General features: G+C 46.4%; 1 protein-coding gene across 2 annotated transcripts in view; it reads left to right on the top strand.

Moving 5' to 3' along the window:
• The window catches only part of SIPA1L2 (signal induced proliferation associated 1 like 2), a 117,013-nt gene that overhangs the window by 60,597 nt on the left and 34,357 nt on the right, over positions 1 to 22,059 (top strand). For both annotated transcript variants that reach the window (XM_068981910.1, XM_068981911.1), the window contains exons 9-13: positions 7,474 to 7,731; positions 9,747 to 9,830; positions 11,493 to 11,593; positions 11,945 to 12,048; positions 13,724 to 14,109. In XM_068981910.1, coding sequence (XP_068838011.1) covers positions 7,474 to 7,731; positions 9,747 to 9,830; positions 11,493 to 11,593; positions 11,945 to 12,048; positions 13,724 to 14,109 — 933 coding nt within the window. The remainder of the gene's footprint in view (positions 1 to 7,473; positions 7,732 to 9,746; positions 9,831 to 11,492; positions 11,594 to 11,944; positions 12,049 to 13,723; positions 14,110 to 22,059) is intronic.

Consider the following 22,059-nt stretch of genomic DNA (forward strand, 5'->3'; position numbering starts at 1 on the left):
TAAAGTATAGTACTTCTGGGACCTCCCTGGTGGCCCATTGGTTAAGACTCCACACTCCCAATGCAGGGGACGTGGGTTTGAGCCCTGATTGAGAGACTAAGATCCTGAATGCCACAGTGTGGCCAAAAATAAATAAAATACTTCCCATTTATATTTTGTCCTGATCATTGTCCAATGACGCTGGGCAATGGTGATGGACAGCCAGTGAATACAGTCTCTCGTGGAAATTTTATTTATCAGAAACCAGGTATTATATAGCTATTGAGTCTTCTGTTGAACTTTGTAATAGAATACTTTTCCTCAGCAAGCTTTCTCAGAGGGGGGAAAGAAAAAGGAAGTGGTTGGCTTCATGAAGAACTTTTTGGCCCTGGTTTTTTTTTTTTTAATATTTTAAAAAATTTATTTAATTGGAAGGTAATTACTTTATAATATTGTGTTGGTTTCTTCCTTACATCAACATGAATCAAGTTCAAAAGTCGTATTCCTTTTGTACCTCCTTTCCACCTCCCGCCTCATCCCATCCCTCTAGTTTGTCCCAGAGCACCAGATTTGAGCTCCCTGCATCGTACAGAAAATTCCCACTGGCCCTGTTTTATGGTGAATGCTGTGTTTGGTCTGGGGTGCAGTGGGTGAAGACACACTCCACCCCATGTCTGGTGAGAACGAAACACAGGAAGTTGATGACTTACTCGGTGCGAGCCAGCCTCACTTCCTGTGTAATAGACACATACCTTGTCCATTCCAAGACCTTATTCAAAGGGCTTGGTCAGGTGGGTTTCTGGTTTAGATATCTCTTTCACTGTAGTCTCAGGGTCTCTCTATTTCTATCTATAAATTAAAGAAGTTGGTAGAAAAGTGAATTAATATTTCATCAAGTGCCTACCTATTTCACATGTGACACTGCCCTTACCTTTACAGTCAGTTACACTGGGTGGTTATCTCCCTATTAGAAGCATTTGATTTTTTTATGCAACAGAAGGAGTTTGTGATTCGAGTGAATGAGCACCAATTATCCCTGTCACCTTGTTGGATAATTTGGAAAGAGTCTTTCAGCTATTAGCAGGCTATTAGCATAACAGACATTAAAATGATGAAAATATCGGTGATTACTTCAGTCCCTAAGGCTATAAAGTCTCTTTAACAAAGTGCATAATGTAAAAGAATCAGATATTTTGTTTGAGGGGATCTATCTGCCTTTGTTGCCAAAGAGAATCTTTCAGCTCCTAGTGGAAACTGACACGACGTGGGCTCATTAAATGTCCTTTGATAGTTTCCAAAGGAGATGGGTGAGTGCGTTAGAAAGAGTGCTGAGCTAGGAGTCAGCTTCCGTGTTCTAGGGTGAAAGCTGTCTTACCTTTGCAAGTCTCTGAGCCTTCTGCAAATTGTAGATGTCCTTTGTACTACCGCAGACATCTCTGTGAAATTGAAATGGTATAGTGTAGGTGGAAACCTGCAAAGTGCCATTCAAGGGAAGTGTGGGTTAGAAGCAAAGGACTGCATCGCAATATGTTGGAAGACTTCATGAGATTTGTGGGTTGAGGTCAAGGTTCACCGAAATTCTCCCAACAAAGTGAAACCAACAGGCAATTTCAGAGTAAATGCAAGTTGTAATTACGTGATTTAGCTGTGCTGTGGGTCCATGGTTTACCCAATCCACACTTTGCTAATTTGTTCAACTCTTTTTTTTGTTTCTTCCTGGTAAGAATGCATCTCATTCCTTTAAACTTTCTCAGTTCTGTTTCTCAGTTCTTTGGGAGTTTGTTGTTGTTGTTGCACCTCAAGAGTATTTATCCCTATTTATTATCCCTAGGATTTCTCCTACTCTTCTTTTTTGAAAGTCATATATCCAACTTTGGTATGAGAGTAAAGAACAAAGTATCAAAATAATGATTCATTGTTCTATCGATGAATGTACACAGGGAATTTTACAGCTCCAAAATTTTCTGTGCTTCTGATTATTACATAAAGTTAAACTTCCCCATTTTGTAGTTCTGTAAATATATATTATCTAAAAAGAAATTTCAGCAAAGTAGATGAGCCTTTTGTTGTTTTATATTGTCTTTCTTTATGGATCAAAAAGTCACATTATCAGTTTGAAACTAATTTCTTTCCTTGATGCTTTCGCTTTGGGAAGCTTGCATACTTCCATAATTTAATCTTGACACATCCTCCGCTGTTACTGTTCCACTGGCAAGAGGTAAAACATGGGTCCGAAGCGTCTCTCCCCTTTCTGAGCTGCATAGTGGCAGATCTGGGTTTTGAGCACAGGGCACTGACTTCTCTCCCTTAGGTGGAAAACGGTTTGACTACTGTAGAGCATTTCTACTGATAATAAATAAGGCAGCTTGGCTGGGCATCAACAGTGATAGTCCTGATGGTCAGGCGGTCCAAGTTGAAGCCCCTTTAGAGCTGAGTTTACTGCCCGGCCAGCAGTGATTCTGGTTTCAAGCACCCATTTATTAGTGGTAAAGGGAGGGTCCTCTTCCAGAAAACCGGAGGTATCACTTGGAAGGGATGGTGATGCCATCTTGGCGACCTTCCCGGTTGTCCCTGAAGTCCCGGGTCCATGCTACAGTGCTGAGCAGTGATCATGAGTGCCTGTCAGCTGTGAGCCAGAGGGCACACAGCCTCTGTGCTGCTGAGCCTAGAAGCTGGAAAGTGGGAGCAGCCACAGACTAGAGATTTAAAGGTGGGAACCCCTGGTGTAGGAGCTTCTGGAAGCAGGGAGAGCATGGAAGAGTGTGGACGTAAGGCAGTTACTCAGTGTCCCTGCTAGAGGAGTAAGCTGTCGCACGGAGTCCACAATGCCAAGTGCAGAGGAACAAGTGGGGTTGTTTGTCAGAATAAAGCAGTCAAACCTAGGATGCTCTGAGGGCTCCAGCTAAGGGAGCCCCTTGTTATTCTGATAGTTTTGTAGCATCACATTTTTTAACCAGCATGTTGTTCTTGATACTCTTGGTCTACAGAATGTTTTCCCTTCTAGGACAGATGACTGGGAGGGATTATGAGACTCAGAAAAGTTATTCTCTAGACAATCAATGTTAAAAATTAAATTTGTTTTGATCCCTGAAGCTGAGTTTGTTTTGATCCCTACCTAGCATGGTAATTAGAAGCACACGTAGATGATGTTCGTTATGGAGCAAAGACATAGTTGTGTAAGTGCTCACGTGCCAGTGACACCCCAGCCTTATCTATGCCTTCGAGTGTCTTCTTTTGGCAGGCACACCATGAAAACGGTGCCAGAAACTAGAAATACAGTTCAAATCCACTGACTCAATTTGGAGTATTGAAAGGAGATGGAGCACGTTTATCAGTGGGGTCTGTGATTTCTCCACTAATATAGGAAAGCAAAAGATGGAAGTCTTTTCTTCAACAGCTCAGTTTGCACACAAGATTACCAGCTCACTTGTTCAGAAATGGGCTTTCCTAGTAGCTCAGTTGGTAAAGAATCTGCCTGCAATACAGGAGACCCAGGTTCGATCCCTGAGTCAGGAATATCCCCTGGAGAAGGAAATGGCAGCTCACTCCAGTACTCTTGCCTGGAGAATTCCATGGACAGAGGAGTCTGGCGGGCAGCAGTCCATGGGATTACAAAGAGTTAGACATGACTGTGCGACTGTGTTCAGAAATGACTCCTTGGATCTTTTTTGCATTTGGTCAGTTTGGGTTTGAATTGTCCTTTATTCACTGGCCAGAAATGTGTGCCAAGTGCCCTTCACCAGTGCCGGATGCTCCGATGAGTGAGGCTCTTGCTTGGCATCCTGTGTGCAGACCACACAAGGCGGACAGAGCAGTGTGCTGAAGGGCAGGTACACTTTCTGACACCGCCTGCAGCCTGAGCACCTCTGAAGGTTCATTTGTAATTTTATTTTACACCTCTTCCCATTTCCCTAAAAATTGGCTGAATTTCCATATGTATCCTTCAAGGATTTCCTCATACATATGGAACAGAACTGAATTTGACTACGTTTGATGATATGTTATAGTCATATTTATTTGATGTCTTGGTCATAAGAAGTAAACAAAGCAAATATCTAGTTTGTGAGAGTAGTTACCATCAAAGTGTCATAGCAGAATTAATTTTGATTTTAAAATTAAGTCATTCTTTAGGCTTATTTTCATGAGGGCAAAAGAATGCCCGTGTTTAGTATTAAAAGATCATTTACATATGACCTTGTGCAAGAGGATGGAAATGAAATACCCAACCCCCATTCTCTCTTCAGCCTAATGTGTGGCACAAGTTTTTGTCAGTGCTCTCTCAAATATTAGTCATGATTATGCATTTATATAGCATTTTTTTATCCAAGATTGAAGCTAAATTACAGCCTCTTACTAAAGACTGTAGTCTGTGAGCATGAATTAAAGACGCTGTACCCAGCTGTCTGTCTTTTCTTTTTTCATTCTTTCTTTTTAAACCAAACCCAATAAACTGGAAACACAAAGCAACCTCTGGAAATGCAGGGTGCCCTTTCTTCCCTAAGATTCAAGGTTCACATGTGTTTCATTCAAAACACAATTCCAGGACTTTTCACTGTTAAGAGATTCCTTGACTTGGATGATTCAGGCAGTTTAGGCTTTGAGACCCCAAAGCCTGAATCTGCTTACAACATAGGTTATAGGGTGGAAGATAGGATTCAGTTTTCTTGATGTTTTCATGTATGCTAATATCCCACCTTTATGATTTCTGATTAGGTCATTGGCCATGTGCACGAATCAGTAAGTCCCAGGGGATGTTGTGTCTAATTAAATAGAAAGACACTTGGAAACAGTATAAATCCGTGAGCAAAAAATTGTAGCATCTTAGCACTTTATTTTAAAAAATGCAACCCAGTGTAAATCTCAGCTTATCAAATTTTTCCAGTTATTTAGCACATTCATTAAATCCAGAGTAATTTAAACTTGCCTGAGTAAAAGAGATGAATTTTGCTTTGGGGGAAAGAGTTAAAAGATAAGAAGTCAGGTTTACTGATAAAGAGATAATCCCTACCCATTCGCTACAACAGACATCTTATCTTTTTATGATGCTTCTTTTAGTTCATCCCTTCTATTAAAGGGTAGCTATCACCACCATTCGTTTGGCTTCCAGATCCAAAAAGCAGAACGGTTTTTGATTTCTCTCTCTTTCTCCAACCCAAGCGCCAAGCACTGTTGATTTGACAGATGAGAACTTTTACCCCATTTTGCTGTTGGGAAGAATGAACTTTTCTGTGTCCTGCCTTTGTGTAGGGCCTGTGCCCTCCCCTGCCTTCTCCCCTCCAGACACTCAGGATCTCTGCTTTAACCCAGGAGTCTGAATTCTACCATAATATGTCTTGACACACCTTTTATTCCCTTTAGTTCTGGAAATTTTTGTGTATTATTTGTTGATCATTTCCTCCCCACATTTTCCTCTCCTCTTTCTCCGTTAGGTGAATTCAGACTTTGTAGATTGAACTTGGATTTTCTGGGTTTTGAGGCAGAGCTCCTCTGTTTACCTTCCGTCTGTCCTACTAGAGTTTTTTATTTTGAATTTCAGTCATCCTCTTTTTAAATTTCGGGCTTCCTTGGTGGGTCAGTGATAAAGAATCTGCCTGCAATTCAGGAGACCTGGGTTTGATCCCTGGATTGAGAAGATCCCCTGGAGAAGGGAATGGCAACCCACTCCACTATTGTTGCCTGGAGAATTCCATGGACAGAGGAGCCTGGTGGGCTGCTGTCCAGGGGGTTGCAAAGATGGCACACGACTGAGTGACTAACACTTTCACAGGTTCCTTCTCTTTCCCTGAGGGTGGTGAGCCTCGTGGCAGGGTGATTGGGTGGCTCGCACCTGCTTGTCTTTATTGTGGAGAAAGACCCCTGTCCTTTGCAGGATGATCCTGAAGCTGGGTTTGCAGGAACGAGGAGTAACTCGGGGAGCTTGTTTGCAGCAAGGCTTTTACTTCACCTTTTGCTTTCATCTCTGCTCTTCTGGGTACCTCCTGGCATTGAGTTCCTCCTTTCAGGTCGTGTTCCCTTGAGCATTGCTGCTGCCCCTTAGAGGTGGGGGTGGACGTTGCCTGAGGGGCCCAGTGCTGGCTGGGGGCTCACTATTCACTCCTTCCCTCTCTCTTCCACCCTCTGTGGCGCCTGATGCTTCCTGTTCCTGCACCTGCTCAGGTGTGAAAGGGGATGGGCATGCTTCTCCCTGTCTTTCTCTTTGCACATCCCTGGGTTTGCCTTTCTCTGCTCCACTGTTGGCGTTCCACCATTTGCCTTCTATCCTTATGTACTGTGTTTTGGTGTCTCCAAGCTTTGTTGATAATCAAGTTTGTTTTGGTTTTTGTTCTTTGTTCCTTTGTAATGATTCTGGAAAGTTCTACTCCACTGACTTGAGGATGCAATTCTCCTCTTTAAAGAGTGACACCTTATTGCCCTGATAGGTTTCTTTTTTAAAAAAATATATAAAGTTATTTATTTTAATTGGAGGTTAATTACTTTACAATATTGTATTGGTTTTGCCATACATCAACATGAATCCGCCACAGGTAGACACGTGTTCCCCATCCTGAACCCCCCGCCCTCCTCCCTCCCCATATTTCTTAGAGGGTGAATGTGAGAGTTTTTCTGTCGACTTCAGAATGTCTAGGGAGGGGCAAGGCTTCATCCACATGCTAAAAAGGGACAAGTTACCCCACCACTCAAAGTCGAGACTCGCCCAGTCTTCCTGTGCCCTGGGCAAACACCAATTGGCTTTGCAGGTCACTTTAGTTAAGTCAGCAGTATCAGTCATGTGGACACAGTGTAACTTGAGGGGTCTCTGCCTTAGATCACATTTTTCAGGCTAAAGGGTCTTACATCCCTGACTGGTCAGTTGAGCCCATGGGGGATAGTTTGTGGGGAGCCGCGACACTAGCTCAAGGAAGTGACCATGGCAACTAAGTGACTGACAAGCAGCGACTGACGAAGTGATAACTAAGTGACTGACTAATGTGCCTCCAGCAGGATGGGCATTCAGGCTTTTCCTTGACTTGTGGCAGCTTTTGTCTAATTTGTTTTCACTTTTCTCAGATTCAGGAGAAACAGGTGACATGTGACTCAAATTCCTGATTATATGACTGTACTTTCATGTATCTGTTCAGATTATATATGAAGTGTTTTTAATCTGTTAATGTTTATTTATCACCCAGTTTCAATGCAAATAATTCCACGTATGCAGATTGGTTAAAGATCAACCCCAATCTGCCCAGGGAGTTTGCAAACTACTTGGAGAGACAGAGCCTGTGCATGAAACCCCTGACAGCCAGGGTTAACCAAAGCCACAGGCTTAAGACCAGATCCTCCTGGTCTGTGCTGGGTGACACGCAGACAAGGTCACGGTCAGCCAGGTCTACTGCTGAGGGTGGATGGCCTTGGACCATCGTCCATGAGCCCCGAGAAGCACATGCGAGGCCGTCAGTGAGTCGGGCTGGCTGCTCAGTGCTGAGCACCCCCTGACCATCTCTTCTCGGCTCACAGAGGGTGTTCGGAGCTCTGCCGGATCCCCATGGTGGAGTACAAGCTCGACAGCGAGGGAGCCCCCTGTGAGTACAAGACCCCTTTCCGGAGGAACACCACGTGGCACCGCGTGCCCACGCCCGCCCTGCAGCCCCTGCCCAGGGTCTCCCCGGTGCCCGGCACGCCCGACCGGCTGCAGTGCCAGCCCCTGCTCCCGCAGAGCCAGGCCGCCATCCCCCGCAGCACCTCCTTCGACCGAAAGCTGCCCGATGGTACCAGGTAAGCTGGTGGCCCTGGTGAAGCACTGGCTTGGAACTTCACATGGTGGGGGACTTGTGTGTGGCTTAGTCACTTCTGAATTAGCTTGTTCTGACCAAGTGGGCAGCAGGGCCGCTGGGCAGGCCCCGAACGCTGGGGCACTTGTGGTCCCAGCCAGTGGTGGTACTGATGGCAGAGCCTCTGGGCAGGCCCCAAACGCTGGGGCATTTGTGGTCCCAGCCAGCAATGGTGCTGATGGCAGGGCCGCTGGGCAGGCCCCGAAGGCTGGGGCTCTTGTGGTCCCAGCCAGCTGTGGTGCCATGGACACCACCCCCCAGGGCCACCATTGTACCTCTCTGTGGTAATCCTCCTGTCAACTCGCTCTCCAAACCACATTGGGAAACCATTCTGCAGGAGCCTCTAGATAAGCGTGAACAGTTTTGAGTATAAAGAAAACAAAGCCACAAAAATCACTGATGAAATCTCATCATCCTCACGGTCACAGTATTTTCAGAGGTCCTAAGATCACTGGCATCTCTTTGCTTTTCTCTCTCATTTTAAGCAGAGGGAGTTAAGTTTAAAATTAAGTTTTTCCCTGAGAGGGAGCACCTGTTTAAGAGTGAAATCCAATAGCGTTAGAAGCTGCTGGGAATTTAGAGACATGACACAGAGAGGTAGTTTAAAGTGAACAGCATAGTAGATTCGTTGTTGCTATTGACTTTTGGGCCCTTTGTTTTAACGTTCACATAACTTATGGGCTGTGGAGACACCAAGAGTTTCCTCACAATTCCTTGTTAGGCTTTCATCTAATAGAGCATATGTTGTAAGCAGACACTGAGCCGGGCTGCCCGCTGAACGTGTCATCACCTTGGCCTCTCCCATTCTCGTTTCCTCCTATGAAAAGTAAACTTGGCTATCATAGAGACCTCCACAGGGCATTATGATGGCTGAATCAATCCACAGAGGTTAACTGCTTAGAACACCCCTGGCCCATAGGTGTAAGTCTCTATAGGTGTTAATAATGATTACCAGGATTAAAACATGTGGTCTTCCTCTGACTTCTCCAGTCTGTTTTTCCTCAAATGAGTGCAAGAATGGTGTAACTAACTTGACAGTCAATCATCTGGGCTCTGGATCTCCCTTCTCAAAGGTCTGCTGAGTTTATATTCAGAGAAATGCATACAGTAGGTAGCCTGGGTGTAAAGGGGTTTCATCTGGAAGGGAAAGGGTCTATAGAACCTCCCTTATTAACATATAATTTACTAACTTATAAGGAATTCTTTGGGGCTTCCCAGATGGCGCTAGTGTTAAAGAGCCCACCTGCCAGCACAGGAGACATAAAGAGACTTGGGCTCAGTCCCTGGATTGGGAAGATCCCCTGGAGGAGGGCATGGCAACCCACTTCAGTATTCTTGCCTCGAGAATCCCTTGGACAGAGGAACCAGTCTGTAGGGTTGGCAAGAGTTGGACAGGACTGAAGCCGCTTAGCATGCACACGCACACACAAGGAAGGCTTCTAATAGCAAAATGAAAAGTTGGCAAGCACGTCTTCCTCAAATGAGTTCTCACAAGTGTCACTCATTTTTGTGTGTCTGAAATAAATAGGATTACATTCAATACATGTGCAGAAATAAATGGTTTCGCCAAATTTAGGGTTTTCTCTCTGCCTCGGTTTTAAATATAGAACCACAGCGTCCCTTGCAATGTCTCATAGACCAAATCGTAGTGATGTTTTCATAATTCTGTGTATCCTATTGCTATCCCCCATGTTTAACTGGGATCATTAGCTGTGCTTTCAATCTTTAGATGGTAAAGCCTTGTTCCTGCCACATCTCCTTCCTATAATAAATTACCAACCATAATACCTCTGAAATCTCATGGCATCACCAATTCTGTTTATTTGTCCATGACCGCAGTGTGTGTTTCCCCTTTTTTTCGTCATTGAAAAATGAATTCATTTGTAAGTCAAAACAAGCCAGGTCCAGATGTTGGCAGCCCACCTCCATGCCTGTTACTGATTGTAGTCAACCTTTCAGAAGTTCACCCAGCAATCAGTCATCGTCCAGCGACCCCGGACCAGGCAGCAGCGGACCCTGGAGACCACAAGTTGGATACGACGGGTACCACTCCTTTTCCCCTTTTGTGGGCTCCTGGGGGGACATGTCTTCAGGGCACATTCAGAAGCGCTTACTGTGCACAAGGCTACTGGGGACAGAGAGACTCAGATAGCACTTTGTTAGGGCCAGTGCTTCCAGACTGGGTAGCTCATCGTTTCTGTGAAAGTGGACTCATTTGTCTATATTCTGAACTTGTCTGTTTTCTTTTCTTTTCTTCTTAATAAGGGAGAGTCTTTTTGAACACATGAAAATTAAGAATTTGGAGACTCTGTGGGTGATGGCCCTTGGGAGTTTCCCTTCACTTACATTGCTGACGAGGAATAAATTCACAGTCTTTCTTGAAAGTGTTTTTCTCTCCAAAACACAGCCCAGAGTCTGAGGAGGCAGATTTAACATGTGACACATTTCCTCTGCCTCCTTGAGAGCAAGTGGAAGCTGGGGGCAGGGCTGTCCCTTGTGTGCACACAGCGCCCAGGGGCCTGAGGGCACCTATGGACAGGACCTAGGATGGACGGACGCAGTAACTCAAGGAAATAGCTGCACACTCTTGGGAAGAGGAGGGCTGCCCCAGGAATGTGGCTGTATTTTTATAAGGAAGTGCAGGCGTTGCCCCCAGCAGCAGTGTTTCTGTGCATTGTTGCAAGCCAGTGATGCCTCTGCCGCTTGAAGGAGCTGGGTGCACTGCTGAGAGGATGGACTGTCCAGGCAGCTGGGGGGCCTTGCACCAGATAAGAGATGCTTCTGTTCCCCCTCCCACATGTGCCCAGGGAAACCCTCTCCTGGGACCCTCTCTCCTTCTGGTTTGGGCTGAGAAGTAGAGATTTATAGTCCGAGTTATATGCATCCCCTGCTTTAGATGCTGGATGGGATTCTTAAAAGTTGTACTTTTTTTTTTTAATTTTTGAGATGGCTAGATAGCCTCACAGATTCAATGGACGTGAATTTGAGCAAACTCTGGGAGATAGTGAAGGACAGGGGAGCCTGGTGTGCTACAGTCTATGGGGTCACAAAGAATTGAATATAACTTAGAGACTGAAAAACAATAACAAAAATGTTGTACCTACAGAAATCTTTCTTGTTTGAGTTGCATTTTTAAAGTAGGTGGGGGAGGCTTTATGTCAGTGGAAAAACCACGTCTTGGCTTTTTCTGCAGATCAGGATTTAGAACTGGGATTCTGGAAGAAAGGGTCCCTTTATAACATGAATAAGTTTTCTGCAGTTTCCCTTGGAAGAGTAAATTGTCCTATTTGGGAATTTTCATAAAACAAAAGTCCGGCCAGATGTAGTCTAGCAGCAAATGGATCTGATTTTCTTTTTCCTTAAAAAATTTGATATGAAGAAGCATCAGTACATGTATTCAGGAGAAACAGTGGCAGCAAAAGCAGCGAGCTCATGTTCAGTCCACAGGGACCCGAACAGTCCTTTCAGCCCCTGGTGCTGGCCTCCTCCTGTTATCTGTAAATGGTGTCATCCGGGTGCCTCTTTGGACCCAGGGGTGACAGGGGAGCCCCCAGGTCCAGATGCTCTAAGCTGTTCTGTCAGGCAGGGCTGCGGCAGCAGAGAGCCTCTGACGAGGGATCCATGGGGTTGCCCCTCGGAACCAGCACCGACGGGGACACTGGCGAGACAGCAGGCGGGCGCGCCTCAGCTCTGTGTTCTCTCCAGGTGCCAGTCTCCCCTGCTGCTGGAGCACCAGGGCTCCGGCCCCTTGGAATGTGATGGGGCCAGGGAGCGGGAGGACACCGCGGAAGGGAGCAGACACGCCGGTAACCCGGACCCCGCCCCAAGCATGCCTCTCTCCTGCCCCTTCCTCCCCTTTCACTGGTTCACTCATCCATTCCCATCTGGCCAGCACCATCCTGCCCTGTGCAGGGTAGCTGCTGGGCCCCCAAGGTCATCCGGGATGTGCTCATAGCTGGTGGTGCCTAGGAAACTGACCGTGAGCATCGTGGGGTGGTTCTGTCTGCTCTGAGGGCCTCTCTGTGGGTAGGACCAGAAGGTCCTACAACCAGTCCTGATTGTGGTCACTGAACCATGTGTTTGGCCCCTGAGTTTCTCTGCTCCTTTGTTAATGCTAGAAATTAGATCTTTAAGGCTTCTCTCTCTGTGTGTGACAGAAACCAAATGGCATGGCCCGCCTTCCAAAGTCCTGAGCTCCTATAAGGAAAGAGGCCTGCAGAAGGATGGAGGTTGCAAGGATTCTCCCAATAAGCTTTCTCACGTGAGTCTTGTCATGAACTAACGTTTCTGTTCATCTCAGCACTCATAATTTATTAGCATTGTTGCCAGGGATTCTCAGTGGCATCGCTTATCTCATAAGGGTCTTGGGTGAAGTTAAAAAGAAAAAAAAAAAGTGGGGGGGGGTTCTTTTTCTCTCTCTCCTTTTATAAAGAAATACAGAGAAAAGTCATCCAGTAAACTATTGGCAAAGCCAGGATTGTAACCTCAGCCTTTGATCCTTGGTAGTTTTAATCTGTTGACTATTATCCGCACGTGGGCAAAATACAGAAGCAGAACCTGTGCAGCAGGGTGTGCGGTGGGTGATGCTGTGCCTGGTGCCGGCCGCTCAGGGAGCAGCTGCAGACGGCACGCAGGGACACCGGCAGCAGCCAACTGCCAGGCTTCCCGTGGTCCCACAGCGCCCATGTGGTTCTGTTTACTTTCTGCAGAAATGAAAAGGAGCCATGTAGGTGACTGTAGCTCAGTGAAATGAAACTACCAGTTAAATGTGCAAACAGGGATTTTAGTTGTTGCCAGATGAAGCCAACCTTATAAAGTAGCTCATTTTTCAAAATTTGCAGACGTCTTATCAGGTCCTGACCCAAGCTGTTCCTTTTCTTCTCCTCCTCCACGTGTCATTGGCCAGCCTCAGAGCTGTTACCTGCAAACATGTGGCCTCCGTCTCTCAGCTTGTCTTGAGCCGGCCTCGCGGAGCCAACTGATGGCGCCAGCACACGGGGAGTGGGGGAGGGGAAGGGTGAACTTGAGAAGACCCACTTGTGATAACAAAGGGCACCGGGATTTGCTTAAGGATCTGATAGGGTGGAGGGAAAGAAGGAAGAAGAGAGGGATGGAAGGAAGAAAGGGAAGACGGAAAGAAGGAAGGGCCAGACCACTTGAAAATCACAGGTGGCTGGGTCTCATGACTCCACAGCCCTTGGCTGACCATCCAGGCTGAGAGGAGGGGTCGTGTCTGTACCAGAACATCATCAGATGGGACGTTTAGTCTGCTCTCTTGGTTTCATCTTCCAGACACCTCCATGAACCCCCAAGAGCACCCCATCTCATCAACCCCGGGTCTCCCCTGACTGGGGCTGTGGGGGTGGGTGTGGCTCATGCTTAAACAGGGCTTCTGCACGCGTGAGCTGGTTGGGTCTGCACAGTAATCCCTGTGCTCAGTATAATAAGCACAGAGAGGAGCTGAGTGACTGGCCAAGATCCCCCCTACTGTGATTCAAACCTGGGTCTTCTACCCCACACCCAGGACTGGCCCTGTCCCTTGTCACAGGAGCATTCTCTGAAGAAAGGCTGTTTTCCTCCTCATAATTCCCCATGTACTTCCCCAGCTTCTAGAACCTTCGTTAACTGCTTTCCGATTAGTGACAGTGTGGCAATACTTTTGTGTTGATGTACAGATAATTGAACAAAGACTTGAAAAGATACCCATTTAACTTAAGATGAATGATGGGAGGAATTATGACTCAGGGACTTTTGCATGAAACCAGGATGTTTTTGAAAAGTAAATTCTTGCCTTGCTTCCTGCTGACAAGCGAGTAGAAAGGGTTCAGGTGAAATCATCAGGTCTGTAGCTTCGTGAGTCTGGGGAGAATAATCGCCTTCGTGTAGAAGCAAAGTGTAGGGTTTGTCTGAAGCCTCCCCGTTTCTCTCCTCTCAAGATCGGAGATAAGAGCTGCTCCAGCCACTCCAGCAGCAACACGCTCTCCAGCAACACCTCCAGCAACAGCGACGACAAGCACTTTGGGTCTGGGGACCTCATGGATCCCGAGTTGCTGGGGCTGACGTACATCAAGGGGGCCTCCACGGACAGTGGCATTGACACGGCCCCGTGCATGCCCGCTGCAGTCCTGGGCCCCGTGCACCTGGCGGGCAGCCGGTCCCTGATCCACGGGCGGGCAGAGCACTGGGCCGACTCCGACATCCCGGGGCCTGACGACGAGCAGGCCAGGATGTATGCGGCCCATGGCTATGCGCCTGGCATCTCCACCAGTGGGGCTGCCGACGGCAGCCTGGGCGACCTCAGCGAGATTTCATCCCACTCCAGGTAAGGACCTCCCCACGCTGTGACCGGCAGCTACTCGGGGCACCCTGGGTGCTGTCATCTGCTGCTGGGGTGGGGGCAGGGGCCTGAAATAGGACCAGAAGGTGCCTGAGATCATTGTCACCTGTGGGCCAAACTGCCTGGCTTCAGATGGAGGGCTTATGTCCAGAGTCTCATTTGAAATGTGCATGTAAACAAGTTTGTGATTACATCTTCCTTTCTCTTTAAATTGGAGAGAAAATGAAACAGATGCTCACGGCAGTCATCAGGCCACTCATGTTTCTCTGCAGTTCACTGTGTTGTCCCTGGGACTTCCCTGGTGACCCAGTGGTTAGCACTCCATGCTCTCACTGCAGCGAGCGTGGGTTCGACCCCTGGTTGGAAAACTAAGATCTCATGCGCCTCCCAAAAAGTGAAAGGTTCAGTTTGTTGTCCCAGATTTTCAGGAGGTGTGGTACCAGCTGGACGGTACTCAGGTGACGACGGACAGTAAGGAGGGGTGGTCTCTGTGTTGCCGCCTGAAAGCCTATGCCCCATTCTCCTGTTCCACAGGCCCCCTTTCACAACTGTGTGCTGGAAATGTGTTCAGATTGATGATCCACTTTCTTTTTCAGTATAATGACTAGTTACATTTAAAGGAATTACGTTCTAACTATAGATGTTTAATATATTTTTATGAGTAGTTTTCAATTCCCATATGACAAAAGTGTACAGTGACTTTAAAACGCATCACTGGAGATTCCTCCCCTCAAAGACTAAGCAAAGAACTGCACTGATACAGGTTTGGCCGTGGCTAGAATTTCCTGCACACCAACGACCCCTGTCATTTTCCTTCTTGTCTGCAAAGCCTTCCCTCCTTCAGCTCTGAGTCATCATCTAACTTTCCCCCAGAACTCTTCCAGCTGCTGGACTGTAGCCAGATGAACGGTGATAGGACTGTCCCTCCAGGCATCCAGGGCCATGGCCAGTGACGACGCTCGAGGCCAGCACTGGGTTCAACACGCAGGCCTCGTGCTCCTTGGCCCTGCCCTTCACTCCACCTTCTCCTCATCCTCATGTGGTCTCTGCTGAGCCTGGAGGGATGAACCAATGGACCATAGCAAGGCTCGCTGTGACCTCACACGGACACGTGAATTGCATCGGCCGTCCTCTCAGTTGAGGCAGAGACCTCATCAGCGGTGCCTTGATTTTCATGACTGATACCATAGGATATGTCTCACCTTGTTGAGAAAAGTTTTAGACTTCTTAGTTCAGTTCAGTTCAGTCGCTCAGTCGTGTCCGACTCTTTGCGACCCCGTGAATCACAGCACACCAGGCCTCCCTGTCCATCACCAACTCCCGGAGTTCACTCAGACTCGCATTCATCGAGTCTGTGATGCCATCCAGCCATCTCATGCTCTGTCATCCCCTTCTCCTCCCGCCCCCAATCCCTCCCAGCATCAGAGTCTTTTCCAATGAGTCAACTCTTCTCATGAGGTGGCCAAAGTACTGGAGTTTCAGCTTTAGCATCATTCCTTCCAAAGAAATCCCAGGGCTGATCTCCTTTAGGATGGACTCGTTGGATCTCCTTGCAGTCCAAGGGACCCTCAAGAGTCTTCTCCAACACCACATTTCAAAAGCATCAATTCTTCAGCGCTCAGCCTTCTTCACAGTCCAACTCTCACATCCATACATGACCACAGGAAAAACCATAGCCTTGACTAGACGGACCTTAGTCAGCAAAGAAACGTCTCTGTTTTTCAATATGCTGTCTAGGTTGGTCATAACTTTTCTTCCAAGGAGTAAGCGTCTTTTAATTTCATGGCTGCAGTCACCATCTGCAGTGATTTTGGAGCCCCCAAAAATAAAGTCTGACACTGTTTCCACTGTTTCTCCATCTATTTCCCATGAAGTGATGGGACCCGATGCCATGATCTTCATTTTCTGAATGTTGAGCTTTAAGCCAACTTTTTCACTCTCCTCTTTCACTTTGATCAAGAGGCTTTTTAGTTCCTGTTCACTTTCTGCCATAAGGGTGGTGTCATCTGCATATCTGAGGTTATTGATATTTCTTAGTCCTGGAAATTAACATGTTAATTTTTTTACATAAATTGAAAGCACGAAGATGCCTGTACACACACACATGCTTGCTGCTGCCTTCCTGCTTTTCTTTTCCTGTCACTAACATCATCATCTGTGTCTTAGTAGCACAAATGATCATTTTGTAACCTTCTAATGTTTGTTCAAAGTGTAGCAGATTTGTAAAGCGGCTGGTTTTCTGATAACCTTGCTAGACAAGTGTAAATGGCATCACAAACAGAATTTTGCATTACTGTTGAGGAAAATTTCTGCTTTCAGAGCACCTTCATTTATGAGTAGAGTTGGGATATCAATAGGGATTTGAAGTAGGTTTTCTGGAGTACCTTGCTGCTGCTGCTGCTGCTAAGTCGCTTCAGTCGTGTCCAACTCTGTGCGACCCCAGAGACGGCAGCCCACCAGGCTCCCCCATCCCTGGGATTCTCCAGGCAAGAACACTGGAGTGGGTTGCCATTTCCTTCTCCAATGCATGAAAGTGAAAAGTGAAAGTGTAGTTGCTCAGTTGTGTCCAACTCCTAGCGACCCCATGGACTGCAGCCTACCAGGCTCCTCCATCCATGGGATTTGCCAGGCAAGAATACTGGAGTGGGTTGTCATTGCCTTCTCCTCTGGAGTACCTTAAGCATCCATTAATGTGATGGGTCAGATGAGTAGAAAGAACTGGGAGGTGCTAGACTGCATTTCTGGTTGATGTTTCTCCTTCCCCGCCCCTGCTTTACACTGAACATGTGCACAGTGGTTGTAGAAGGGCCATGGGCCGAGTGAGGGTCTTCTTTGCCACCCAGAAGCCTTTTTCTTGCCATTCTTAGTGGACAGTGACTTTAAAGCCACATTTCAACTTCAGTTGCAGGCTTTTGTTCATGTGGAATTTGTCAATAAATTAAATCTTTTGAGCACTTCTTCCTCCTGTCTGTCCCCTGCAGAAGGGCTAGAGAAAGTAATAATTTAAATATTCTAATTTTTTAGTTTTAAATTTTTTAAATGATTTTTAATTTTAAAATGTTTTTAAGTATTTTTAAGTACTATCTATATTAATATTGTATATTTAAAGTAAGATTTGAAATGTTGGTGTGTCAAGGCAAAAGGAACTTGGCTCATTAGCGCATAACGGACCTAGCTACCTCAGCGGTGCTGAGACTTGGCAGATCCAGAAATGCTGGGGCCCAGCCTGGGGCACCCGTTCTCCGTGATGATGAGTGCCGTCAGCTGTGCGCTTGTATGGTCAGCTCGGAGCTGAGGCCCACTGCCCAGGGTCTCAGTTGTGACCAGGAGTGGTCCAGGGAGTGAAAGAGGAGAAGAGGCTCTCAGGGGCTGGCATCGGCACTGAGCATCCTGGCTAGTCGCCCCCCACCCCGCACACGCTATCTCACCTTGTCTCAGCTGCTTCTCAGCACTCCCGCCCTGGCTGATGTCGACCACATAAGGGAACTCTCTACTTTCAGCTTGTGACAATCCTTTTGTTGTTCGGGGAGCCCTCGTTCACCTCTGGAGGCCAGAAACCGCTGATGGCTGTGACGTTTCTTGCCCACCAACGTGGCAGCAGATCTTTTCATTCCACAGTGAGGTGGTCTGTGCTCACAGCTTATCCTATCCCATCCACATCGCCCCCAACCCCGGCTGCAGTCTTCCCTTCAGTAAAAAGCCTGGACCTGTCTCCTTCACTTGTACCTGCAGCACTTAGCACAGGCTCTTAAACATGGTAGGCATTGCAGTGTTTGTTGAATGCAGGAAGGAAGTCTAAGAAGACTGTTGATAAGCATTTGTTGATTGAGTTAGTAAACCAGTGCCTGGATAGCCAAGGGAAATCGGAGGTGCAGAGGTTAACTGTTCCCAGTGTCCGGAGCCCAGCCCTGTATATGAAACACCCTTCACGCTTTGATTCTGGGTTTTCGTCACCAACGACCACTACCATCCCCACCAGCCCCGCCACACACGCGCATGCTCCCAACAGCCATCCAGGAATAAAGCAAGTGTGAGTTGTGTATGTGGTATTTTTCTGGGATTGTACTGAGAACAGGGAAGAGATTTACAACTCGTAAAGACAAGCTGCACTGGTGTGAGGGGGGAACGGGGTGCAGGGGTAGATGTGCAGGAATCACCACCCATTAACAGCACCAGCAAATCCCCAGCCTGTTCTCTCCTGCTGCTCCGGGCTTCTAATTCAGCAAACCCTTTTGGGTTGGTTTGTTTTTTTTTTTCCTGCAAGGGCAGGGCTCTTAGATAAGAGCTCAGAATACAAAGCTGTATTCATCTGAGCCTAACCAAGCTTTTGCAAAGTGAAATAAATCAACTGCCAAAAAAACAAGACAAAAAAACCCATGTTCTGTATTCTTCTGTAAATGGCTCATGTGATTATCTGTTGCTTACCCTTATTCATGTCATCACACTCTTAGTACAAAGGATGGGAAGTTGGCAATAAAACTCTAAAATAATAACTTGAGTCTAGAAGGAAAAGATTCCCCAAAATTTTATTGCTAACAGTCTAGGATGTTTACCAGCTTCAAAGAAAAACAATGCTACTGCTGCTAAACACAGGTTTTTGCCACATTGCTTGTCAAATGGATTCAATACATTTGTTCTTAGAGTTTAACTTTAAAATTTCTTACGATTCGAGTAAAAGACATTTTTAATCAAGCCTAAGTGAGGAAAATCTATTTTATAAACAAATGGAAAAACCCATCAGGCTTGGACCATACTATTGTTATTCACAACACATTCTCCAAAAACGTTCCATTTGGTGATTTCAGAAGCTAAATTTGAGTGTTCCATGCATCGTATTAATTATATTAGACTAGGGATGCCCTGGGCTTCCCAGGTGGCACTAGTGGTAAAGAACACACCTTCCAGTGCAGGAGCCACAGGAGGCACGGGTTCAGTCCCTGCGTCTGGGAGATCCCTTGGAGGAGGGCATGGAAATCCACTCTCGTATTCTTGCCTGGAGGATCCCCATGGACAAAGGAACCTGGAGGGCTACAGTCCATAGGGTCACCAAGAGTCAGAGATGACTGAAACGACTTAGCACGCATGCATGCGTGGATACCCTAGACTTTAACTCTAAAATAACTCAGGGATAATCAAAGGCTTTGAAATGCGTGATAGCTAAAGGCAATGCACAGTCCTGCCCTGGGTTCTGAATGGGGAAACTGAAGCCCTAAGCATTGTTGGACGGCTGAGAAATGAGACTGTAGAGTGGGTATTAGGTAATAATATTGCATTAATGCCTGACTTGTGATTATCACATTGGTCCTCTGTGGGAGAGTATCTCTATTATTAGGAAATATATATGGAAATATAAAGTATGATGTCATGAAGTTTGCAGCTGCTTCTAGATGGTTCAGAGAAAAACGATGCAGCTGTAGCCAGAGTAACAACTATTACATCTCGACGACGGGATATCTCCTGTCTTTATACCGTTTCTGTAGATCTGGAGTTTTTCAAAATAAGAAGCTGAGGAGAAAGATATACAGGCCTTCAGAACCCATTGCCAACAGAAGGAGTTTTCCTGTTGGGGGATTACTAACTGGTGTGCACCCAGGGAGTGGAGAGAGTTCGTTATAATAGCACCACCTCTTACTGCCTATTTATTTCCTTGCCTGTTGCTTAGGTCAGGGGACCTTGGGTCAGGGGACAGTAGTACAACATCTTTCCCAGGGCACGGACCTGGGTCCCAAATTGAGGGAGCCTCCACCCTACTAGAGCTTCCCTTGTAGCTCAGGTGGTAAAGAATCAGCCTGCAATGCAGGAGACCTGGGTTCAATTCCTGGGTCTTGAAGATCCCCTGGAGGAGGAAATGGCAACCCACTCCAGTATTCTTGCCTGGAGAATCCCATGGACAGAGGAGCCTGGTGGACTGTAATCCATGGGGTCACAAAGAGTTGGACACAACTGAGCGACTCCACCGCCACCACCATCCTACTAAGGGACACCAGACTTATCACAGGAGCCAAGTGATTCAGAGGAGCAAATAGATACCGTGTTTTATTTTGTTTTGTGTGATAATTTTTCAAATGCCACCATGTTTCCAACATACAAAGACCCAAAGATGGGTTACCTGTGTTTTGCTTTACCTTCAGAGCCTTTATAAAAAGTCCATTTCAAAATCATTTTTTAATATTAGACTTTTTTTTTAGCTTCTGCCATTGAATGATGCTTGCTTTGTATACAGGTTTGATTTCAGAATAAGATTTTATTTTATCTAGGGGCTTATCATGTGAGGAACCCTGTGGTAAATTCTCCCAATGGCAAGAACTTGTGGATAATTCTCTGATGCATCACTCTAAAAAGCAAATTAATGGCATTTACTTTGCTAATATTAATTCAGAAAAATCTTCGGAGCAATTCTCTGAGGTGGAGAGTATTTATCAGGTTTTTTGTTTGTTTTGTTTTGCTTTTAAAGTTTTCATTTTTTTGATATGGACCATTTAAAAATTTTTTACTGAATTTGTTACTGAATACTGTAACAAATATTATGTTTTGTTTTCTTGGCGCCAAGACATGTGAGATCATAGCACCCCAACCAGGGATCAGCCCACACCCCCTGCATTGGAAGGTGAAGTCTTAACCACTGGACAGCCCTTGTATGCGTTTTACAGATCAGAAAGCTGAGCTTAGTAAACGTGTCCAGGGTCTCCCCTGAACTAAGCAGTGACAGCAGTCTGGTTCCAGAACCCTTGAGGCACACTTGTATGTCAGGGTTTCTGAAAGCAATGCTCACCTGCCTTACTAAACTCTGTTATTAGAACTGTAACTGAAACATTTACGACTTCATAAAATAATTCCTGATCTCTATTCTTACTTATATTTCATAAAACATTAGAATCTTGATTTTCCTGAATTCAAAAAAAAGATCTTGAGGTTTTTATATTTCTAGGCATGGTCATATAGCCCATGGGAGTCATTAGTCCTTCTGGCTTCAGCTGACCTTTAAGTTGTTTTTAGGGATTTTGTCTTTTGAATGTTGTTTCATATCACACAGTGATACAGCATATACCCACACTGGATTGAGGAATCACCTCTTCTGTGTCAGGATCCCCGAGTATTGTCCAGGAGTCACACGCCCTTCTCTTCCCCCTCAAGGTGGCCCCTGCCCCGGCTTTGGCGATGACCGTCCCCCTCGCTTTTCTCTCCATTTCGCTGTGGATTGGTACATTCCCGAACAACATATCCTTCAGTTTCACCTGTTTATGAACTCGCTTTAAAAATGGAGCCATGCTTGATGCTTTCTGTGTGACCTGCTCCTTTTTCCACTTTGTTTGGGAAGTTCACCCCAATTGTCCACAGCCTCTGCCTACTCCTTCCTGGTGTTTTCCTGGAGTTTTTCTTTTCCTCACCGTGTCTGCTAATTGACCCTCCGTTCACTGCTGATGCCTCCATGGGGAGCTGTTTGAATCAATGCTTCTGTCAGCACTCCCATTGCCTGTTTCCAGCTGCACCCGTGCAGAGGCGTGGCTCGGGTGTGCGCTTAGGAGTAGAATTGCTGGCTGTGCAGCTGCGCACCTTTACAGGTAATGCCTAGACTGCTTCCCAAACTGTCTGCACACTCTCACTCCCACCAGCAGTGGGAGGAGTCACTGCCCCACATCCTGGTGAACACTGGGCCCTCATCATCAGACTGTCCCGTTTTTGCCAATCAGGAGAACACGCCTGATACTCTGCTATGGTTTGCACGCGCGTTTCCCTGGGTTGAGCCCCTTCTCTTATGTTTATTTACCATTTGAGTTTCTTTTCTTTGGAGGCATCGGTGTGGTGCTCATTTTTCTCTTAGATTTCTCCTAATTGTGCTGTGAACATCCTCAGCCTGTGGGAAGAAAGACTCAGCAGAGAGACAGCCCAGTTTTGCTCACAGAGGACAGGAGTCAGGCATGGTGGCTCCAAGAT

Source organism: Capricornis sumatraensis, chromosome 10 (genome assembly GCF_032405125.1).
Source record: "Capricornis sumatraensis isolate serow.1 chromosome 10, serow.2, whole genome shotgun sequence".
NCBI classification, from domain to species: Eukaryota; Metazoa; Chordata; class Mammalia; order Artiodactyla; family Bovidae; genus Capricornis; species Capricornis sumatraensis.